Here is an 18,439-nt window from a genome sequence, read left to right on the forward strand (position 1 = left end):
TGATTCTTTTGTAATTTACCTTAAATCAATGACCTCTGGTTTCTCCCTATCTATTCTGTCCTAGCCCCTCTGAGTTGGAACGCCTCCATCAAATTTCATCTCAACCTTCTCTAATCTTTGCATGTAGCTGAAGTCCCTGATCCCTGGAACCATTCTTGTGATTCTGTTCTGCACCTTCTAAAATGTGTACATCTTTCTTAATGTATGGTGCCCAGAATTGGACACAATGCTCCAACTGAGGTTGAACCAGGTGCCTGTAAATGCCACAATATCATATTCCTACATGGCTATCTGCACCTGCCGCTCACCAACTTTACTCACCACATTCTGTGCATTCATATAATAATAATAATCTTTTTATTGTCACGAGTAGGCTTACATTAACTGCAATGAAGTTACTGTGAAAAGGTCCTAGTTGCCACATTTCACTGTCTGTTCGGGTACGCAGAGGAAGAATTCAGAAACCAGCTGCACAGCAAACCTAATTTAGGCCTTATTGCATGCCTTCTTCTTCTGACTCCCTCCGAATACCTTTCTATTTCCTACCTGGCACTATCTGCATTTCCTTCTTTGTGCACTTTGTTTGTCCTCTCTACTATTACCTCCTAGTTCCCATCCCTTGCCAAGTTATTTTAAACCCTCCCCAATAGTATATTGAACCACTTCACAAAGACAATGGTCCCAGGTTCAGGTGCAAGCTGTCTGACCTGTATAGTCCCCATTTGCCCCAGAACCAGTCCCAATGTCGCAGAAATCTAAAGTCCTCCATCCTTCATCTCTTCAGTCATCTGCACCATTGAAGGGTATTTACATTTACAAGGACAAGACTTAACTTTTTGTGTTAAGTGTAAGGGAAGTAACTAATGGAAACATGCAGCAAGTTCTGAAAAATAAATAGGGAGGCGAAGAGCAAGTTGCCTTTTTTCCAAAATTCCCCATTGAGCACCCCGGGCAGCAACTTTTCAATACACACAATTAATAATTGTGAATCTACTCCTCACATAATGATGCTATATCATTGATCCATAAATAACAGCAAGTACTGTTACCGTGCCTGTGTTTGACAGAAAATATTTACCTGATACCTTTTCAGACAGGATTATTGAAATATGGAATAAATTAAAAGAGAGCTCAATCACAAAATAGAGAGTAGAAGGAAAGAGCATGAGATGGAATTAGAATAAGTGACCGATGTGAAGCTAACACAATTTATCATTTGGCAGGACTGGCAGCTACCATAAAGACAATATTTGTCAACATGATTTCCTGACTAAGAATGGAGATTTAGGAATTAAAGCAGCGGGAACCCCTGCCCTGACATCAGAAAATGTGTCTCTTGATCAAGTCCTCTTAACTCACCTGCAGCTGTGCAGGAGACTTCTACAGGTAGGTAAGGGTAGAATTCACTGTAATTATTTGTTTCCTCTCTTTTAGCCCTTTGGTATATTGCAAAACAGCTCACAAGTACTGATGTGTCCCCAGAATTCCTCATTGCTTTCTCTGAAAAAAGATGGTTTTCGGAAGTTGACTGTATCCACATGAGGGAGTGTTGAACTTTGTTATTAGTCCGCACTCAATTTTTCTTCACGTCTTGGCAAATCTAAAAACAAATCATGTGTTATTTCATTTTAATTTCCAAAACCTATACATTTTAAATGTATTGATGCTAATTCCTTTTGAAATTCTGAAAAAAAATGTTCTACATTTTCCATTTGGGTAACAGAAATTACACAAGGGATTTTCGAGTCTTAAAATATGAACGTACAGAATGCTAATGAAACATCGCAGATAACAAGAGCTGGGTTACAAAATATGTTAAGCTTGCAAACTTGTATATTTGATCTGTGCTGCTCTATTTCTTATAGAACTGATTCACGTTTGCTCAGAATTTTCTATCCACTTCAGGTTCTCAGAATTAGACATCTGAGGTAATGCAAGCTTCCCCCATCCCTTTGATATATGGGAATATTTGTCCTGTGAGTTTTCTGAAACAGGAGTAGTGTACCACAAACATCATGTACATTATTGTACCTTTAGATATACTGTTAGGAAACCGGATGAGAAACCCTAACAATTTGCAATTTGTAAAACTGTGAGGGAAGGATACTTCATCCCAGGAGTGATTCAACTGACAAATAAGGCTTTCTTAGATTAAAACAAACTTTATTTTTAACACATTTTAACCACATTAACATCACAGAAATATCTTGACAATTAATCGTGGAATAGTCCTTTTAAAAAAAGATGAAACTTTATCTTATGCCCTACGCATTGATTATAAATAGTCCAACCAAGCAACTCAGTACAGTTCAAACATCACTTATAAATAAAGTTAACAAAACAGCTCTACTGGTGGTCCTCTGTGGAGTGACTTTTGGAGAGGGACCCTTTCAAGAGCAGATCCAGTACACTTCTGTCTTGTCAGACCCGTTTGCTCAACCGAACAGCATCTGGCAAAACTGTAAACTATTGCAGACCTGGCCCCTCCCATTAATTACGTCATCTGTATCCCACTAAGATGTCCCATGCCCTGCTTAGGTATGACCAAATACAATCCCTCAAATTATCTACTTGAGGGGAACCATCCAAAAGGTAAACACTATTCCATTAGCCCCTTATCTGCAACTAAGGAAGTGGTTAGAATGATTGGTTACCTCACTCTTACAAAACCTTAATTACAGGGTACCTTAACTAAGGTTTTTAAATAATATTACTGCAACAAATACATCCCTTAACCCAGGCTTTTAATAACAATACTGCAACAGATATAAAATACTATATATACCAATTTCTTACATTCACCATGATGCACGATCAATCACTACTGAAGCGAGATTGTAGTCCAATTGAAGGCTTTAATGAACAAGTAGTTACCCCAGCAGCTCCGGTACAGAATGGCTGCTGTGGGTGAAACACAAACTCTTGTGCTTCGCCTGCTGGGCGGAACCAGCAGGCAGGTTCTACCACTCATACTACAGTATAAGGTACATCCCACCTAGGTACCGCGATACCCCTAATATAGCCTACCACATTCACCCCCTGTTTTAAAAAAAAGAGTCCGGCGGGGGTGGTAACCTTACTTCTACAGTGGTAGAGGTTATAGCAGAGTTTTGTCTAAACAATGTCTACAACATTGACAGTAGTGTATAATCTTTCCTTACCCCCCCTGAAGTCTTTTGCACAGTTGACTAGATAATCTTCTCCTACCATTTAGCACAGTGAGACTGATCTCACTTGATTATCCAGATGTAACCTGACCATCTCTCAAAATGCCTTTTTGTTCAGTAGTCTCCCAAAGATAGATCAAAGGTCCTTATTTTTATCACCCCTCTGGTGCCACACATTGCCGGCAACATCTCCTGTGCCTGTAGCCTCTGGGACTCCTCCAAGCAGCAATGGATCTGCTGGAATGACACCGACATCTCCTTCTGAGTGTCCTGGCCGTTCCCTAAAGTCTCCATCAGCTCCAGGTAACCCTGTTCCACAGGCTCAGCATCAGGCTGGGACCCAGCTGGGTCCTGGGATCCAGAAGCCCTCTGACTGCTGTCTCGCCTGGGGGTTCCTGTCTCCACCTGATGTACATCAGCAACACTGTGGTGCTCACCAGATTATGCCTCCAAAGCCTGGCCACTAGCATTTCCCTCCCATTGAGGTGTGTGTATCTGCGCTGGCGGAGAGTGGGGATTACAGCTGTGCCACAACTGTTAGGGTGGCATTCTCAGAGCTCTCTCCGAGGTGGTCTCCTGGGAGGCTGGAGAGGGGGCTGCCCGGGGTGGGCTGTGCCGTTGGCTGGAGGATCTACGGGGGAATGGACATGTGGTCAGTGGGAGAGATGGGTCAGTCAGTAAGACAATAATAACTCACGCTTGACAGGTCCTCCGGGTGGAGCCCGATGGTTCCTCACCTCTGTGGTGCCCACCAGCCTCCAAATGGGTGACTGCTCTATCCTCAGCCACACGAGTCACCTCCAGGGCCAGTTCCTCGAAGGTGGTGAGGATTCTTAGGTCTGGCACATCACCGCCAATCTGGGCCGTCTCCTGGCAATTATCTGAGAGCATTTCCTGAGGAGACACAGATAGCATTGTTAGCCATACATGTGTGGTTCACGGTGGTGGGAGGGGTTGTGAAGGGAGGGAAGTTGAAGGGGGATAGGGTGGTGAGAGGTTTGGGGCTCGCATGGAGAGTGGGGGTGAATGCTCCCGTGGGGGCAAGGGATGTTGGTGCCTACTCACTGCTGCTCTGATGTATGTTGTTGACATTTTTTGGCACTGGAGATCAGACTTCTTGTCACACTCCCAGCGCTCATAGCTGCCGCCACCTCGTCTCAGGCAGCACTCATCGCCCTATGGCTAATCTTCTGGGACACTCGGAGGAACAGGACATCCCTTCAGGTCTCCACGGCGTCTAGGTGGGCTCCCCAGGTCAGCGTCCCCCAATCTAGGGGCTAGTCTCCTCGGCACTATTATTGTGAGCTGGCTGGGGTTGGCTGAGCTACTGCAACTTAGGTGCTGCTCGACCTTGCTGGCGGGGATTGGCAAGTGCGCTGCTGACAAATCAGCTGGCGTGCCTCCATTTGCGGCAAGAAGCCTGTGAGAGCTCGTTAAGAGGACCATTTAATGTTGAATAGCATTGCCAGCGTCGCTGGGCTGAGCACCGGGAAGCTGTGGCAATTCCCGCTCGCTACGACATTGAGAAATCTTTCCGGAGAATCGCGCCCCTTATTTCCCAATTTTCCCTTCCTCGTGTCGCCGCCATGGCAAGATTCCTGCCCACAAACCTCATTCAAATAATTTTAGTGGATTTTCATAGTATTAAAGAGCCTGTAAGCCACATGATCCCCCCGCCCACTTCCTGAATTCTCAAACCTTCCCGAAATTCACAACAGCTTTAGGAAGATGGGAAACAGTCAAGGGGTGGGTGCCGGGGGGCTATCGTGCCACGGTCACTATAGCTCACGGGAGGGAATCAGGGGCATGTCTCTTGAGAGCCCAATTGCCCGGGGAGGGGGGGGGGGGGGTGTTCCCGTTACGTGTGTTGGGGGGACGGATTCAAGACCGGCCCTTCAGTGGGGGGGGGGGGGGGGGGGGGGGGGGGGGGGGGGGAGAGGTCATTGCTGGGATGGGGGAGGCATATGCATTGAGGTGGAAATCTTGCAATAATGTGGGCGGGAGGAACTTTGTTGGGGAAGTGGGCATAAAATGACAACTGAAAGAAATTACTTTTACCATGTTGCCACCCTTCAGGCATGGTGTCAATTGAGTGCTCTGCAGATCAATGTAGATAAATCCAAAGAGTTACTATTATATATGTGGTAGTCACCACTGATTGTATAATAGTTGTAACAATGATTATTAGAGGTAATAAGGTAAGGCTCCTGTACTACAGGTACGGGGGAAAATCCCTGCCTGCTGGCTCCACCCAGTAGGCGGAATATAAATGTGTGCGCACACCCGAGCTGCTCCCATTCTGGTAGCAGCTGTAGGAGGTCACACATCTCTGCTCAATAAAGCCTCGATTACTCTCTACTCTCGTCTCGTCATAATTGATAGTGTATCAATATAGCAATGGCCTGCATATTTGTGAACTTCTGTGTCTTAATGATTGGTAGAGGTTGTAACGTTTTTCAAGTATTTGGGAACATATATTGACCAGAAGCTAAGCCTCACAGTAAATACCAACTGCATTTTAAAAAAGACTAGCCAGTGTCTGTTTTTCATTTGAAAACTAAGGATTTGGAGTGAGATATTTTAGAGAAGGTATCCAAATGTCTAATAGAGTGAATTTTAACATTCAACATGACAGGCTGGTATGGTAACCGGAGTGTGAAAGGCAAAAGTAAATGGCTAGAATTGTCAACACTGCAGTTAAACCTTTAGTAAACAGCAGATATAGGCCGATAATTTTGTTAACAAATGCAGTTAAGAGGAAAGCTCAGGCCATCATCAGAGCTCCCTCTCACTCTTTATATCATCAATTTGAAAGGCTCCCTTTGGGTCGATGTTCAAGAGGTATTTTGTTCCCAGTGCCACCTCCAGCGGGAAAACCGGAGTGCTTCTTACTGGCGCAAGGGGCACTGCCGAGGTGGGATTCCCTCACCTTTGGCATGCTAAATATACAGAGCGACTAGCACACTGGCCAATCTGCACTTACTGCTCTCGGGGCGCCATTTTTAATGGGTGCCCTGATCCCAGCATCTAGAGATAAGCCCCTTCCCCCAACAACGGAAATGGTGACCCCCGCTGACAATGGGAGCACCCTCCACCCCTCAGCAAAGAGGGGCATCCTCCACCTGCCACGCACACTTGAGGGTGACCCGACCCCCTATCAGCATCCCCCTAAGGCACCACCCCTTCAGGCCCCGCTCCTTGGCCAACGGTGCCCTGCCTCCTGGCAGTGATAGCCAGGCCTCGCATGTTGGAACCCAAGAGTGATCAAGGAGATGTCCATTGCCCATGTGCCCCTCTGCCACTGCCAGGCTGCAGAGGGAGTGTCCCCTAAGGACCCTGGGTGTTGTGTGGGCTCAGGCTGGGGATAAGCTGTTGAGTTCAGGACTCTTCTCAGGGATGGAGTTCTTGTGTCTGGACTACCCCTTTTAGCCCTCAAGTCCTTTTCCTTTCTTTACATCTGCATCGCTTTTAACACTTCAGCTTTTTGAAATCTCTCTCTCTTGCAGTTAGAAAAGAGGAACTGCAAGCACTTAGCATTTTTGACGTTGTCAATCACAGAATATACAGTGCAGAAGGAGGCCATTCAGCCCATCGAGTCTGCACCAGCTCCTGAGAAGAGTACCCCACCCAACCCCCACGCCTCCACCCTATCCCCCTTTATCCCCGTAACCCAGCAACCCCACCCAACCCTTTTGGATACCAAGGGCAATTGTGAATGGCCAATCCACCTAACCTGCACATCTTTGGACTGTGGGAGGAAACCAGAGCACCCAGAGGAAACCCACGCACACACGTGGAGAACGTGCAGACTCCACACAGACAGTGACCCAAGCCGGGAATCGAACCTGGGACCCTGGAGCTGCGAAGCAACTGTGCTAACCACTATGCTGCCCTAATTAGAACAAGGATGTTTATAAACATTGTGGTTAGGATCAATGGGGGATACTTCAGATGCATTCAAGCATGAAGGAAAAGATAAATAAACAAACCTCCTGTCTGCTGTGTATGAACCATTAAGCTGTCAATCGAAGGCTAGTTAAAGGTACTGCACTGTTAAATTGAATGAATACAAAGAATTTCAAAGAAACTCAGGGGATTTTAAAGCTGTTCAAGTGTTGTGAGCTTTCTATGAAGACTCAGTGTCTTCAAAAGGCTCGTATTAAAAGCATGGGGCTGACTGTGCAGATAAGAAAGGGAAAATACACAAGACTTCCTGGCTTGTATTTTCAATGAACTGCCCAAATTGCTTATCAGGGGTTAGGCAGAGCAGTTCAAAGTGAGAAGGCCACTTCAAGGTTTTCAAAGTTAACAGACAAGGATGATAATTTTGACCAGAGGGCTATCTGAAATCACCGTGCCAAGAATGATCTTCAGTTTGCCCAGAGCTAGAAGGGGCAATCTATACACACAACCACCATCCCGGGGAAGAGTCCTGAGCTCTACTCCTTATCCCTAGCCCAAGCCCATCCAACATCCAGGACCTCTGGGGCACCTTCCCTCTGCAGCCTGGCAACGAGAAGAAGGGGTGGGTGCTGGGGGGACTGTAAGATCAGTTTAGATCAGAGCACCCTTTAGGAATGGTACCCCAATCTCTGTAGTGCCGCCGTTTCCAGGTCTATATTGGTCCTGCCTGCAGATTGATACAGTAACCCACGCCCCCACCCCCTGATTTTTTTTTTGTCGGAGTGCCAGAAAATCTGATCTGAAAACTCAGCAGTACATCTGGAGAGACACATGCTGTCTTCAGCCGGAGACAGTTACAAATTATGGGAAAATTCCACCCATTGACTTCAGTACCCACCTCAAAATCTATACTTTTATCAATAATACTCTCCCATCTGGTTAAACAGTCAAATGAGTTTGCGCACCTGAGGAGATTGAAGGTAGACGTGGCATTTTTGCAGGAGACGCACCTGAAGCCGGGGGACCAGACGAGGCAGAGGCTCCAGATGATGGAGCTTGGACTAGTTTCTACAGGGAAGGTGGTGAGGCAGCTGTGGAGGGCCAGAAGGGCAGTCTTTGAGTATGGGGATAAAGCAAGCAGGATGTTGGCCCATCAGTTGAGAAAGCAAGAGGCGACGAGGGCCCGGCAGATGTGGAAGAATGGTTGGTTCAGGCTCTGGTGGCCCCAATTGGGCTGAAGGAGGTGATGGATAGATTGGGGATTATACAGGCGGGTTCCCATCGAGGTTTATAAAACGTTTGGGGCGGACCTGGGGCCATTGCGCTAAGGGTGTATAATTAAGCAAGGGAGAGGAGGGAACTCCCCCTACATTGACGCAGGCTTCCATCTCTTTGATTTTAAAGAAGGATAAGGACCCGGAGCAGCGTGGATCATACCGCCCAATATCATTGTTCATCATGTACTCCAAGTTATTGGCGAAGGTGTTGGCTTTGCGGATTGATGACGGTGTCCCGTGGCTGATAGGCGAAGATCAAACGGGTTTTGTGAACAGTAAGAAGTCTTACAACACCAGGTTAAAGTTCTTTGGAAACACTGGGCTGGATTCTCCGCCCCGCTGCGTCAGATTTCTGGTTCAGCACGCCGGTGGTACACTCCGTTTCGCCAGCTGGTCAATGGGGTTTCCCACTGTGGGGCAGCCTGACGCCGTTGGGGAAACCCTCGGGCTACCAGCGAAACGGAGAATCCCGATGGTGAAGAAACCAGCCACTAGCTTTCAGAGCATCGCTCCTTCATCATATTCGTGAAAGCAGGGTTTTGTGAAGGGGAGGCAGCTGTCGGTGAATGTGAGAAGGTTACTCATTGTAATTACGCTGCCTTCGGAAGGGCAGCAGGTCGAGGTAGTGGTGGCAATGGACGCGGAGAAGAAGTTTGATCGGGTGGAGTGGGCGTATTTGTTGGGGGTGTTGGGGTGGTTCAGATTCGAGCAGGGGTTGTAGATTGGGTCTGGCTGTTATGAAAGACACTGGTCGTGAACATGAGGATGAACTGAGTTTGGGGTACTTCAGGCTGCATCATGGGACGAGGCAGGGGTGCCCGCTCTCCCCGTTACTTTTCACCTTGGCGATAGACCCGCTGGCAATGGTGCTTCGGGTATCGAGGGGCTGGGAAGGGATTGTTGGGGGCGGGGTTGTCGACCACAGGGTCTTATTATATGCAGACGATCTGTTACTGTATATTTCGGACCCGGTAGGCAGCATCGGAGGCATCATGGGGATTCTGGCGGAGTTTGGCTGGTTTCGGGATAAAAATTGAATACGAGAAAAAGTGAGATGTTCCCAATTGAGGCCAGAGGGCAAGAAAGCAGATTAAGGGAGGTGCCGTTTAGGATGGTGGGGGTGAGATTCAGGTACTTGGGTATCCAGGTGGTGTGGACTTGGGCGCAGTTGCATAGACTGAACTTGACTTGGCTGGTGGAGCAGATGAAGGGTGACTTTAAGAGATGGGATGTGCTGCCGTTGTCGCTGGCAGGGCAGGTGCAGACAGTAAAAATGACGGTGCTGCCAAGTTTTCTGTTTGTATTTCAGGATCTCCCAATCTCTGTTCCCAAATTGTTTTTTAGGAAGGTTTGTGTGGGCTGGGAAGATCCCGCAGATAGGCAGGTTTTCTTGGAGTGCGGATGGGGTGAGGCCTGGCATTGCTGAATATGATGAATTATTACCGGGCGGCGAATATTGCTATGGTTAGGAAATGGGCTGTGGGGAAGGGGTCGGCGTGGGGGTAGGTGGAGGTAGCATCATGTAGGGGCATTTGTTTAAGGGCTTTGTTGTTGGCACCTTGACCGTTGTTGCCGGTCAGGTACTTCATGAGCCCAGTGGTGTTGTCGGCCCTAAGGGTGTGGGGGCAGATGCAGCAGCACCTGGGGCTGGAGGATGCCTTGGTGTGGGTGCCGATCTGCAATAACCATAGGTTTGCACCGGTGGGGTTGGACGTGAAGTTTCGGGGATGGCGGCAGACAGTGGTAGAGCGCTTTGGCAACTAGCTTATAGGGGGCACATTTACGGAGTTGGAGGACCTGGAGGATGTGAATGAGTTGCTCAGGGGGAATGGCTTTAGGTAGCTGCAGGTTCGGAACTTTGTCAGGAGAGATGTGCCGACCCTTCCTGTGCTGCTGCCCCTGGGGCTACAGGATAAGGTGCAGTCGGAGGACGAAATAGGGGAGGGGAATGTGTCGGACGTTTATAAGGAGTTGATGGAGTGGGAGGAAGCCCTGGCGGGGGATATTAAGAGGAAATGGGAGGAGGAGCTGGGAGAAGAGGTGGGGGCTGAGACGTGGACGGTGACCTTGCAGAGGCTAAAGTGGGGGAGGTGGGATGTGAGGAGGGGTTGGCTTCAGGGGAGCAGGGAATGGGGAGTGGTTGTTGGTTGCTAATTGAATTGTTTGTTGGTTCTTCTGATTCTTTTTGTATATATGAAAATGTCTTGAATAAAAATATTTAAAAAAAAGAAAATAAATGCATAATGTTTAATATATATTGTTTTTAAAAACACGGGCCATGCTAACTCGCTTCTTGGGTCTCACAGTAATGTGATTTAAATTTCAGAGATTTACATCAACTGGCTGTGTAGTTGTCCTTCAGAATTGCATATTAGAGGAACTCTCTGAGCAGACCGTGGTACTGGAGAATCTAGCTCTCATTTGTCACGAGAAGTCAGGGAATATTAAGTCAGTGGAAGAAGGTATGTATGAAATGACCATAATTATGGACAATGGGCCAAGATTTATCTGGAGAGGAAGATTTATATAATAAAAACATATTTTATAACAGGTTAGATTTAGATATTTTTGCATAAGGGGAGTAATATATTAAGAAACAGGAAATTTATCAGGGCTTCACTAGAATTATCGACAAAAGAAATTCTATTTTTTATTTGTAGAATTCAAGCCCCAGGTAATTTTATAATGAATATCAAAGTTTAAAAGTAAAAGCTTTCCTACCATTAAAAACATTTTTCGTCTTCATTGTGGATATTCACATTACCTTGTTCATTACTGTATAATATAATTTTCTAAAAATGTCCTTATAAGACAGTTACTTTTTATTTTTAGGTGGTGGCTTTAAATTGCTTCAGTGATGAGTTTATTTTTATTGAAATGCCACATCTCTTCCATTTCGCTCATTTTTCATGATTAATTTGATCAATACAAATTGGCTCTTGCAGCAGAATGCATCTCCTCATTAGATGGAACAATATCAAGATGAATCATTTAAAAATGCAAATTACAAAAGGTTGTATCGCCTTATTTTTGTATTGTTTTAAAGCAAATGTCAGCACAATCCTGTGATCGGAGACTAAACCCTAAAATCACGCCAATAATCTTTTGCCATTATATAGACAACAGTGGAAATTGGTTGTTGCAAACATTACAACGGCGATTGCACTTAATTGTTGTAAATAGAACATCCTGAGGTTTTAATTCTGTTGGGGGGGGGGGGGGGGGGGGAGGTTGGGGGGGGGAGGTGAGGTGCAGGTCAGCTTCCTGGCTTAACACCTCTTCAGTGGCAATTTTTATTTGGCTGCTTGGGGGGATGGAGTGGAGTCTGGGATGACTCCCTTAAATTGTTTCCTTCTTATTCCCTGTGGGGAAATCATTGACATCTGGTTCTTTGCAAAAGCATAACTGACATTAGGAAACCAGATGAGATTTTGTGGCTACAACTTGTGCTGTTGTACATCAGGACTACAATACGAGCAATCTTTTATTTTAGAAATTAGAAGGAAGGAACCTAAAGGGTTGAAAATGGGATACATTGAATGACAAATGTCACTGATTTTATACAAAACTTTAAATGATTAACGTCTTATTTACTGTAGCTACAATAGCTAAGTGGCACCAGAAAGCCTTGACACTAGAATGAAAGAAGGCCATGTGCTTTGTTTAACTGTGGAAGCTCTATAAATCTGGAAAGGACAAGGAATAGTGAGCTAATGTAGTTTTGCCAGTGAACATTTTTCTTCCTTTCCTTCTGTATCACTTGACAGTCCCGTTGATCTTTGTTTAGGTGTTAATCACATTTTAAAGGGCTCTGTTTCATGCACTTAAAACATTATTCAAAACCTCATGTGCTCGGTCTTCAGCTCACATGAAGACATTTAGAGAGCGGGTCTTAAATAATGAGCTTTCTGGCAGTCGATTCTTTTCAGAGTGCATTCTTTATTGCTGGGTATTAGGCATGGTATGCTCCAATTTAATGTTCTTCAACGGCTCTATCTTTCCAGTCCTAGGATGTACAGGGGCCTAGATCCTGCCTGTGCAAGATGTCTTTTGGCTCCTGCAACGCTGTTGAATAGGTTTTGGTCATGTGCAAGGCTGGCTACTTTCTGGTCCTCTGTGTTTTCAACTTTTTCATACATGTGTGGTAAAGCTATTGATATTAACCCTAACATTGGTATTTTCTGGGGAGATTGCTGGGCAACATCACCAGTCAGGTGCCTTGACCTCTGTTTGCAAGTTGCCTTATCTTATTCTTTTTTAAAATAAATTTAGAGTACCCAATTAATTTTTTCCAAGTAAGGGGCAATTTAACGAGGCCAATTCACCTACCCTGCACATCTTTGGGTTGTGGGGGTGAAACCCATGCAAACACGGGTAGAATGTGCGACACCACATGGACAGTGACCCAGAGCCGGGATCAAACCTGGGATCTCGGTGCCGTGAGGCAGCATTGCTAACCACAGCACCACCATGCTGCCTACTTATCTTATTCAATTAGAAGACTGTGGCTCCGCCCTCCCATTTGCAATTGGCCAAGGTGATGATGTTTCTTAAACATGAAAAGATTAAATATACGCTATAATGGGCAGCACGGTAGCACAGTGGTTAACACTGTTGCTTCACAACGCCAGGGTTCCAGGTTCGATTCCTGGCTTGGGTCACTGTCTGTGCGGAGTCTGCACGTTCTCCCCGTGTCTGCGTGGGTTTCCTCCGAGTTCTCCGGTTTCCTCCCACAAGTCCCGAAAGACATGCTATTAGGTAATTTGGACATTCTGAATTCTCCCTCAGTGTACCCGAACAGGAGCCGGAGTCTGGCGACTGGGGGATTTTCACAGTAACTTCATTGCACTGTTAATGTAAGCCCACTTGTGACAATAATAAAGATTATTATTATGTTATATGGATCAATGAAAAAGTCTGATTCAGTCACGTAACCTTTCATTCATCATTTTAATAACCTTTCCTTTTCTTGGGGGCAGCACGGTGACACAGTGATTAGTACTGCTGCCTCACAAAGCCAGGGTCCAATTCCAGCCCCGGGTGACTGAGTGGAGTCTGCACGTTTCCCCCGTACCTGCGTGGGTTTCCTCCGGGTGCTCCGGTTTCCTCCCACAGCCTAAAGATCTGCAGGTTAGATGGATTGGCCATACTAAATTGCCCCTCAGTATCCAAAAGGTGAGGTGGGATTACTGGGTTATAGGGATAGGGTGAACCCTGACCCCAGGTAGGGTACTCTTTCAGAGGATCGGTGCAGACTTGATGGGCCAAATAGCCTCCTTCTGCATTGTAGGGATTCTGTGATTTCTACAATCTTAATAATTCTGACTATTGCTCCTTTTCTTTTCTCCGTCTCTTTTTTAACATCCCCCTTTCTTGTAACTTTTTCTTTGCCTGTATTTCATAATGGGGGCGCGATTCTCTGAGCCCCGCGCCGGGCTGGAGATTCGCCGCAACCGCGCCACGACGCCCCGATGCCGGCGCGCGATTCTCCGAGGTGCGGTGAATCAGCGCCATTTGCGGTGGCGCGGTTGTCGCGGCGCCAGCCGTGGGCCGCTGGCATTGGCGGGGCCGCCGATTCTTGGGCCCGGATGGGCCGAACGGCCGCACGGATATGACAGAGTCCCGCCGTTCACCCCAGGTCGCTGCCGGTGGGAACTCTGCGCGAATGGTCGGGGAGCTCTGTCCCCCGGGGGGGGGGGTGGCCTCCTATGGGGTCTGGCCCACGATCGGGGCCGACCTCTTTCCTCCTCCCCCCCCCCCCACCCCCCAGACCTACTTTTGTGTGCAGCCAGCCCCTGAACACCGACGCCATGTTGAGTCGGGGCCGGCACACTGATGAAATCCCCCGTGCATGCGCAGGTTGGCACAGCCCAACTGTGCATGCGTGGGTTGGCATGGTGCCTATTTGGCGCCAGGAAGGGAGGCTGGAGCGGCATGAACCACTCCAGCGCCGTGGGGCCAGAATCGGTCGTGCCCGTTTCGCACCATCGTGAACACTTGGGCTCCATTTGGGAGAATCGCCCCCAATGTACCATTTTCTAAAAATCAATGAAGTTTGAAAAAAAAAGATATACATTACCTACCAAAAATGAATTAATTGAGTTTGGCTTTGCGAAACTATATTGACGCCTGGATCCTACATTTTAGAGAAACTTCGGCACTGATTTTCACTCCCTTTAAGATGTGTTGTTTTATAATTTTTCCATGATTGGTCTTGATTTATTTTCTTCCTTTTTGTTGTTGAAGCATTTCAAATTATGCAACAGTCCTACAGTGTTCATCTAGTAAACTACACCTGACAAAGATATTCAAAGCATGTTCTAGCACAAGATTCATGCATGCTAGGAATTCATCACAATTTTCCCTTGTCAGTAGCATAACAATAAAACTTTTGTTTGCCTACTTATAAATACAGTCTGCATAAACAATTTAGAATTATTGACAATGTTACGCTTTGACTGATCAGCAACTTAACGTGAGCCGTTGTAGAAGTGGTAGAGTTAACTTTAATCTGGTAAACACTCAAGGATATATAGGGTCGATTACCACTTTGCTCCATTAAGTTTATTCGTAAGTGAGAATGCCTGTGACAAGTGAATCTAGTAGGGTTATGGGGCCGGATTCTCCATCCAGTGACGCCGGAATCGCGAAACGGGATTGGATGGAGAATCGTGCCTGAACCGGAAATTGTGGTCGGCGCAGGGCGCCCGACGAAATGCCATGCCCCGGTGCTGCGGCAAAGAGGTCCACAGATTCACCACCCTCCGGCTGAAGAAATTTCTCCTCATCTCGGTTTTAAAGGATCGTCTCTTTAGTCCGAGATTGTATCCCCTGGTTCTAGTTGTTCCTTAATAATAATAATCTTTATTGTCAGAATTTGCAACTCCTCTAAGAAATTATTCTAATGCTAATTGAAATTAAACATTTTTGATTTCAGTCATTTCAAAATCAAAGATTGGGAAATCAATCCTTTCATTCTGGGACAAATGCACACAGACAGATTATGTTTTATATTTATCAGCTGAGAAGTTCCTGACACAACTAAGAAATTGTTACACACAGAAAGTGGCTGCAAAGTACCCAGGACAAACTGAAAGAGGTAAGCTCTGCTTAATTTATGTTTAACAGGTATTCTGGAGTGGAATTTCTGTTATATCCATCATATGACAATTATTATAGCTTCAGATAGCTTGAATATTGTGGGAATGACTACTTTGAGATAATTGTAGCTTGCATCAGGATAATTCATTAAAACATGTTCAAAAACCTACTTTGTACTAATTCTATGTACCATTTGAGAAATATGGCCTGGGGGAAATTAAATAAGTCTCATTGACTTTGTCCGTTATTCAACTCCTTGCAACTGACCTGTTTCATAACTTCTCCTGTTCAGGATTCCAATTGAACCATTGACGATTTGCACAAAAATATTAATAATGCTCAGAAAAGAATAAAGTCAGAAGGAAGTTGAGATACTTCCTTGTAACTGGTCTTGAAAAAGTTGATGTAATTTGCTTATTCACCTGACTGAAATTTTTAACTCTGAACATATGAATAGAAATAGGCCATTCAGCTCCTCAAACCTGTTCGGCCATTCAAATCAATCACGACTGATACATATCCTAACCCCATTTGGCTCCATATCCCTTCATACTCTTCGCTAGAAGAAATCAACCAACCAGAAATTTTAAAATTATTTGAGCGAGTATCTACTGCGTTTTGAGAGAGTTCCACAATTCTGCCAACCTTTGTGAAGAAATACTTCTTAACCTCTCTTCCTAAATAGCCTGGTTCTAATTTTAATGGTCAATCCCCTTTTCGTAAACTCACCCATCACGGAATAAGTTTCTTCCCTATCTACCCCATGAAACGTTTCATTGAACCCTCAACAAATACCCCTTTAAACTTCTATATTCCAGGGAATACAAGGCTAGTTTATGTAAATTTAACCCTTCAAGCCCAGAACGCTACACAGTTCTCCAGGTGTGGTGTCAGCAAGGCTTTCTAGAGCTGTTGCAAAATTTGCTCCCTTTTATATTCTAACCTGCTAGGTGTAAACATTAATATGTCATAAGACATTTTGAATAATTTTGCAACTGGCCACCACATTTTAGTGACCTGTGACGTGGCCACTGTGTCTTTGGATCTCCCCTATTCCTAATATTTCACTATTTAAATAATACTTTGATATATTTTTTTGGTCAAAAATAAGTGAATTTACTATTAACTGCGTTGAAATCCTTCTGTCATTGTTTTACCCCTCACTGTAAAACTATCAAGACATTGATAGTTATATTCCTACCTATACTACTCACAATGTCATAAACCTTTGGGCCACTCGCAAACTTGGATATATTGTTCTATATTGCAAATTAAGCAGAAAATGCTGGAAATATTCAGGTCAGACAGTAGTTGTGGGGAGAGAAAAACAGAGAGCACGATTCAGCGGACTGAAGTCCAGCTTTCGGCACATTTGGCGAGGTGTTTCACGTCGGCAGCGTTGGCAAGATCGCAACCCGTATTCAACGGCACTTAGAGCCAGAAATGAGTTGCCACGAGGTTCTCGACATTATTGGCTCCCTCCCTGTCTGATTTATCTGACTCACGCCTCAGCTGCTCAACGCTCACAAGGGGAGCTGCTTCAAGTATGGCAGCGTACAGACTGGCTCCTACTTTGGCGATGCCAACCCCACCAGGCTTCTCGATGCTGTAGATGAGAGGCGGGCACCCTGTCTCCCGAGGTGGCCGGCGAACCAGCAGCAGGAGCAGCAATGCCATCTGAGGCAGTGGCTGTCAGTTCAGGCAGCATGACAAGGAGGACCGCACGACAATGTTGGAAGAAAAGGAATAACCTCCAACAAGAAGTAAGTTACTACCTCCCCTGGAATCAGTTCCGCATGCCATCCCTCAAATTCCCAAACCCCCCTCCCAAACTACTCGCTGACACCTCGCACCCCTCCAACATCCGATCTTCAAGCTTATACCTCAGAACACCCTTGCGCCCAACAGCACAACCTCTTCATGTCCAGGTACGGTGGCACACATGCCACTGCCAAGATGGGGAGAGCATGGAGCACAGTGGACAGCACTGATGCTTCACAGCGCCACAGTCCCAATTTCTATTCCCGGCTTGGGTCACTATCTGTGCGGAGTGTGCACGTTCTCCCCGTGTCTGCCTGGGTTTCCTCCGGGTGCTCTGGTTTCCTCCCACAAGTCCCGAAAGACGTGCTGTTAGGTGAATTAGGCATTCTGAATTCTTCCTCAGTGTACCCGAACAGGAGCCGGATTGTGGCGACTAAGGACTTTGCACAGTAACTTCATTGCAGTGTCAATGTAAGCCTACCTTGTGGCAATAGAGATTATTATTATTATTATAAGAATCCCAGTAATCTGAGCCCTCAGCCCCGAGGAACAGCCTCTGGAGAACACGGGGTTGCCCAAGGAAAGAGCAGTGACTGACATCGAGGTCAGCCAGTGCCAGAGAGGTGAGGATCCACTGCCCCTTTGTGGTGAATGAGATTCACACGGTATTATAATCTGTATATATGTATCAATATTGTAAGTGCAGTTGCACTACCTGACCACCAGGGGGGATTAGCTCTGGGAGTACTCGAGAACTTGTACTGGGCTCCTCCCTTGGCTCTGCCCAGGACTCCTCCCCCTGGAGCTGCTGTATAAAGATCCGTGCCACAGGGTCAGCCAGCCAGTTCACTGAAAGTTCAACGGCTAACAGGCTGGCTCTGTTGTAAGTATATTAAAACTGCTATTCTAATCCTACAAGCACGTGTCCGTAGAATTGTTGGTTCCAACACCCTTCACCTAGACGACCAGTCTCAAGTGAGTTGTTCATGCCTGACAAAATGATCCTTCCCGGGCCACCCGGAGTCGTAACCCCCCCCCCTCACCACACCACGGAGGAGAACACCAATGAGGCGTCACAGCTATCACCTGCACCTTCCACATGCACAGAGAGATACACCTCGGTGGCAGCATTAGTGGACGAGCTTCGGTGGCACAATCTGGTGAGCACCACACAGTTGTTGATGCACATCAGGTGGAGGCAGGAACATCCAAAGGAGACAGCAGTCAGAG

The 18,439-nt window shown here is 46.2% G+C and overlaps 1 protein-coding gene across 11 annotated transcripts in view; it reads left to right on the top strand.

The window, feature by feature from the left end:
- ripor3 (RIPOR family member 3) overlaps positions 1 to 18,439 on the top strand; it is a 318,117-nt gene that overhangs the window by 261,257 nt on the left and 38,421 nt on the right. For all 11 annotated transcript variants that reach the window (XR_005461375.1, XM_038803147.1, XM_038803155.1 and 8 more), the window contains 3 exons: positions 1,224 to 1,386; positions 10,674 to 10,809; positions 15,285 to 15,446. Coding sequence is in view for 10 of the 11 variants with exons in the window: in XM_038803147.1 (XP_038659075.1) it covers positions 1,224 to 1,386; positions 10,674 to 10,809; positions 15,285 to 15,446 (461 nt within the window). In the remaining variant the exon portion in view is untranslated. The remainder of the gene's footprint in view (positions 1 to 1,223; positions 1,387 to 10,673; positions 10,810 to 15,284; positions 15,447 to 18,439) is intronic.

Source organism: Scyliorhinus canicula, chromosome 7 (genome assembly GCF_902713615.1).
Source record: "Scyliorhinus canicula chromosome 7, sScyCan1.1, whole genome shotgun sequence".
Classification (NCBI taxonomy): domain Eukaryota; kingdom Metazoa; phylum Chordata; class Chondrichthyes; order Carcharhiniformes; family Scyliorhinidae; genus Scyliorhinus; species Scyliorhinus canicula.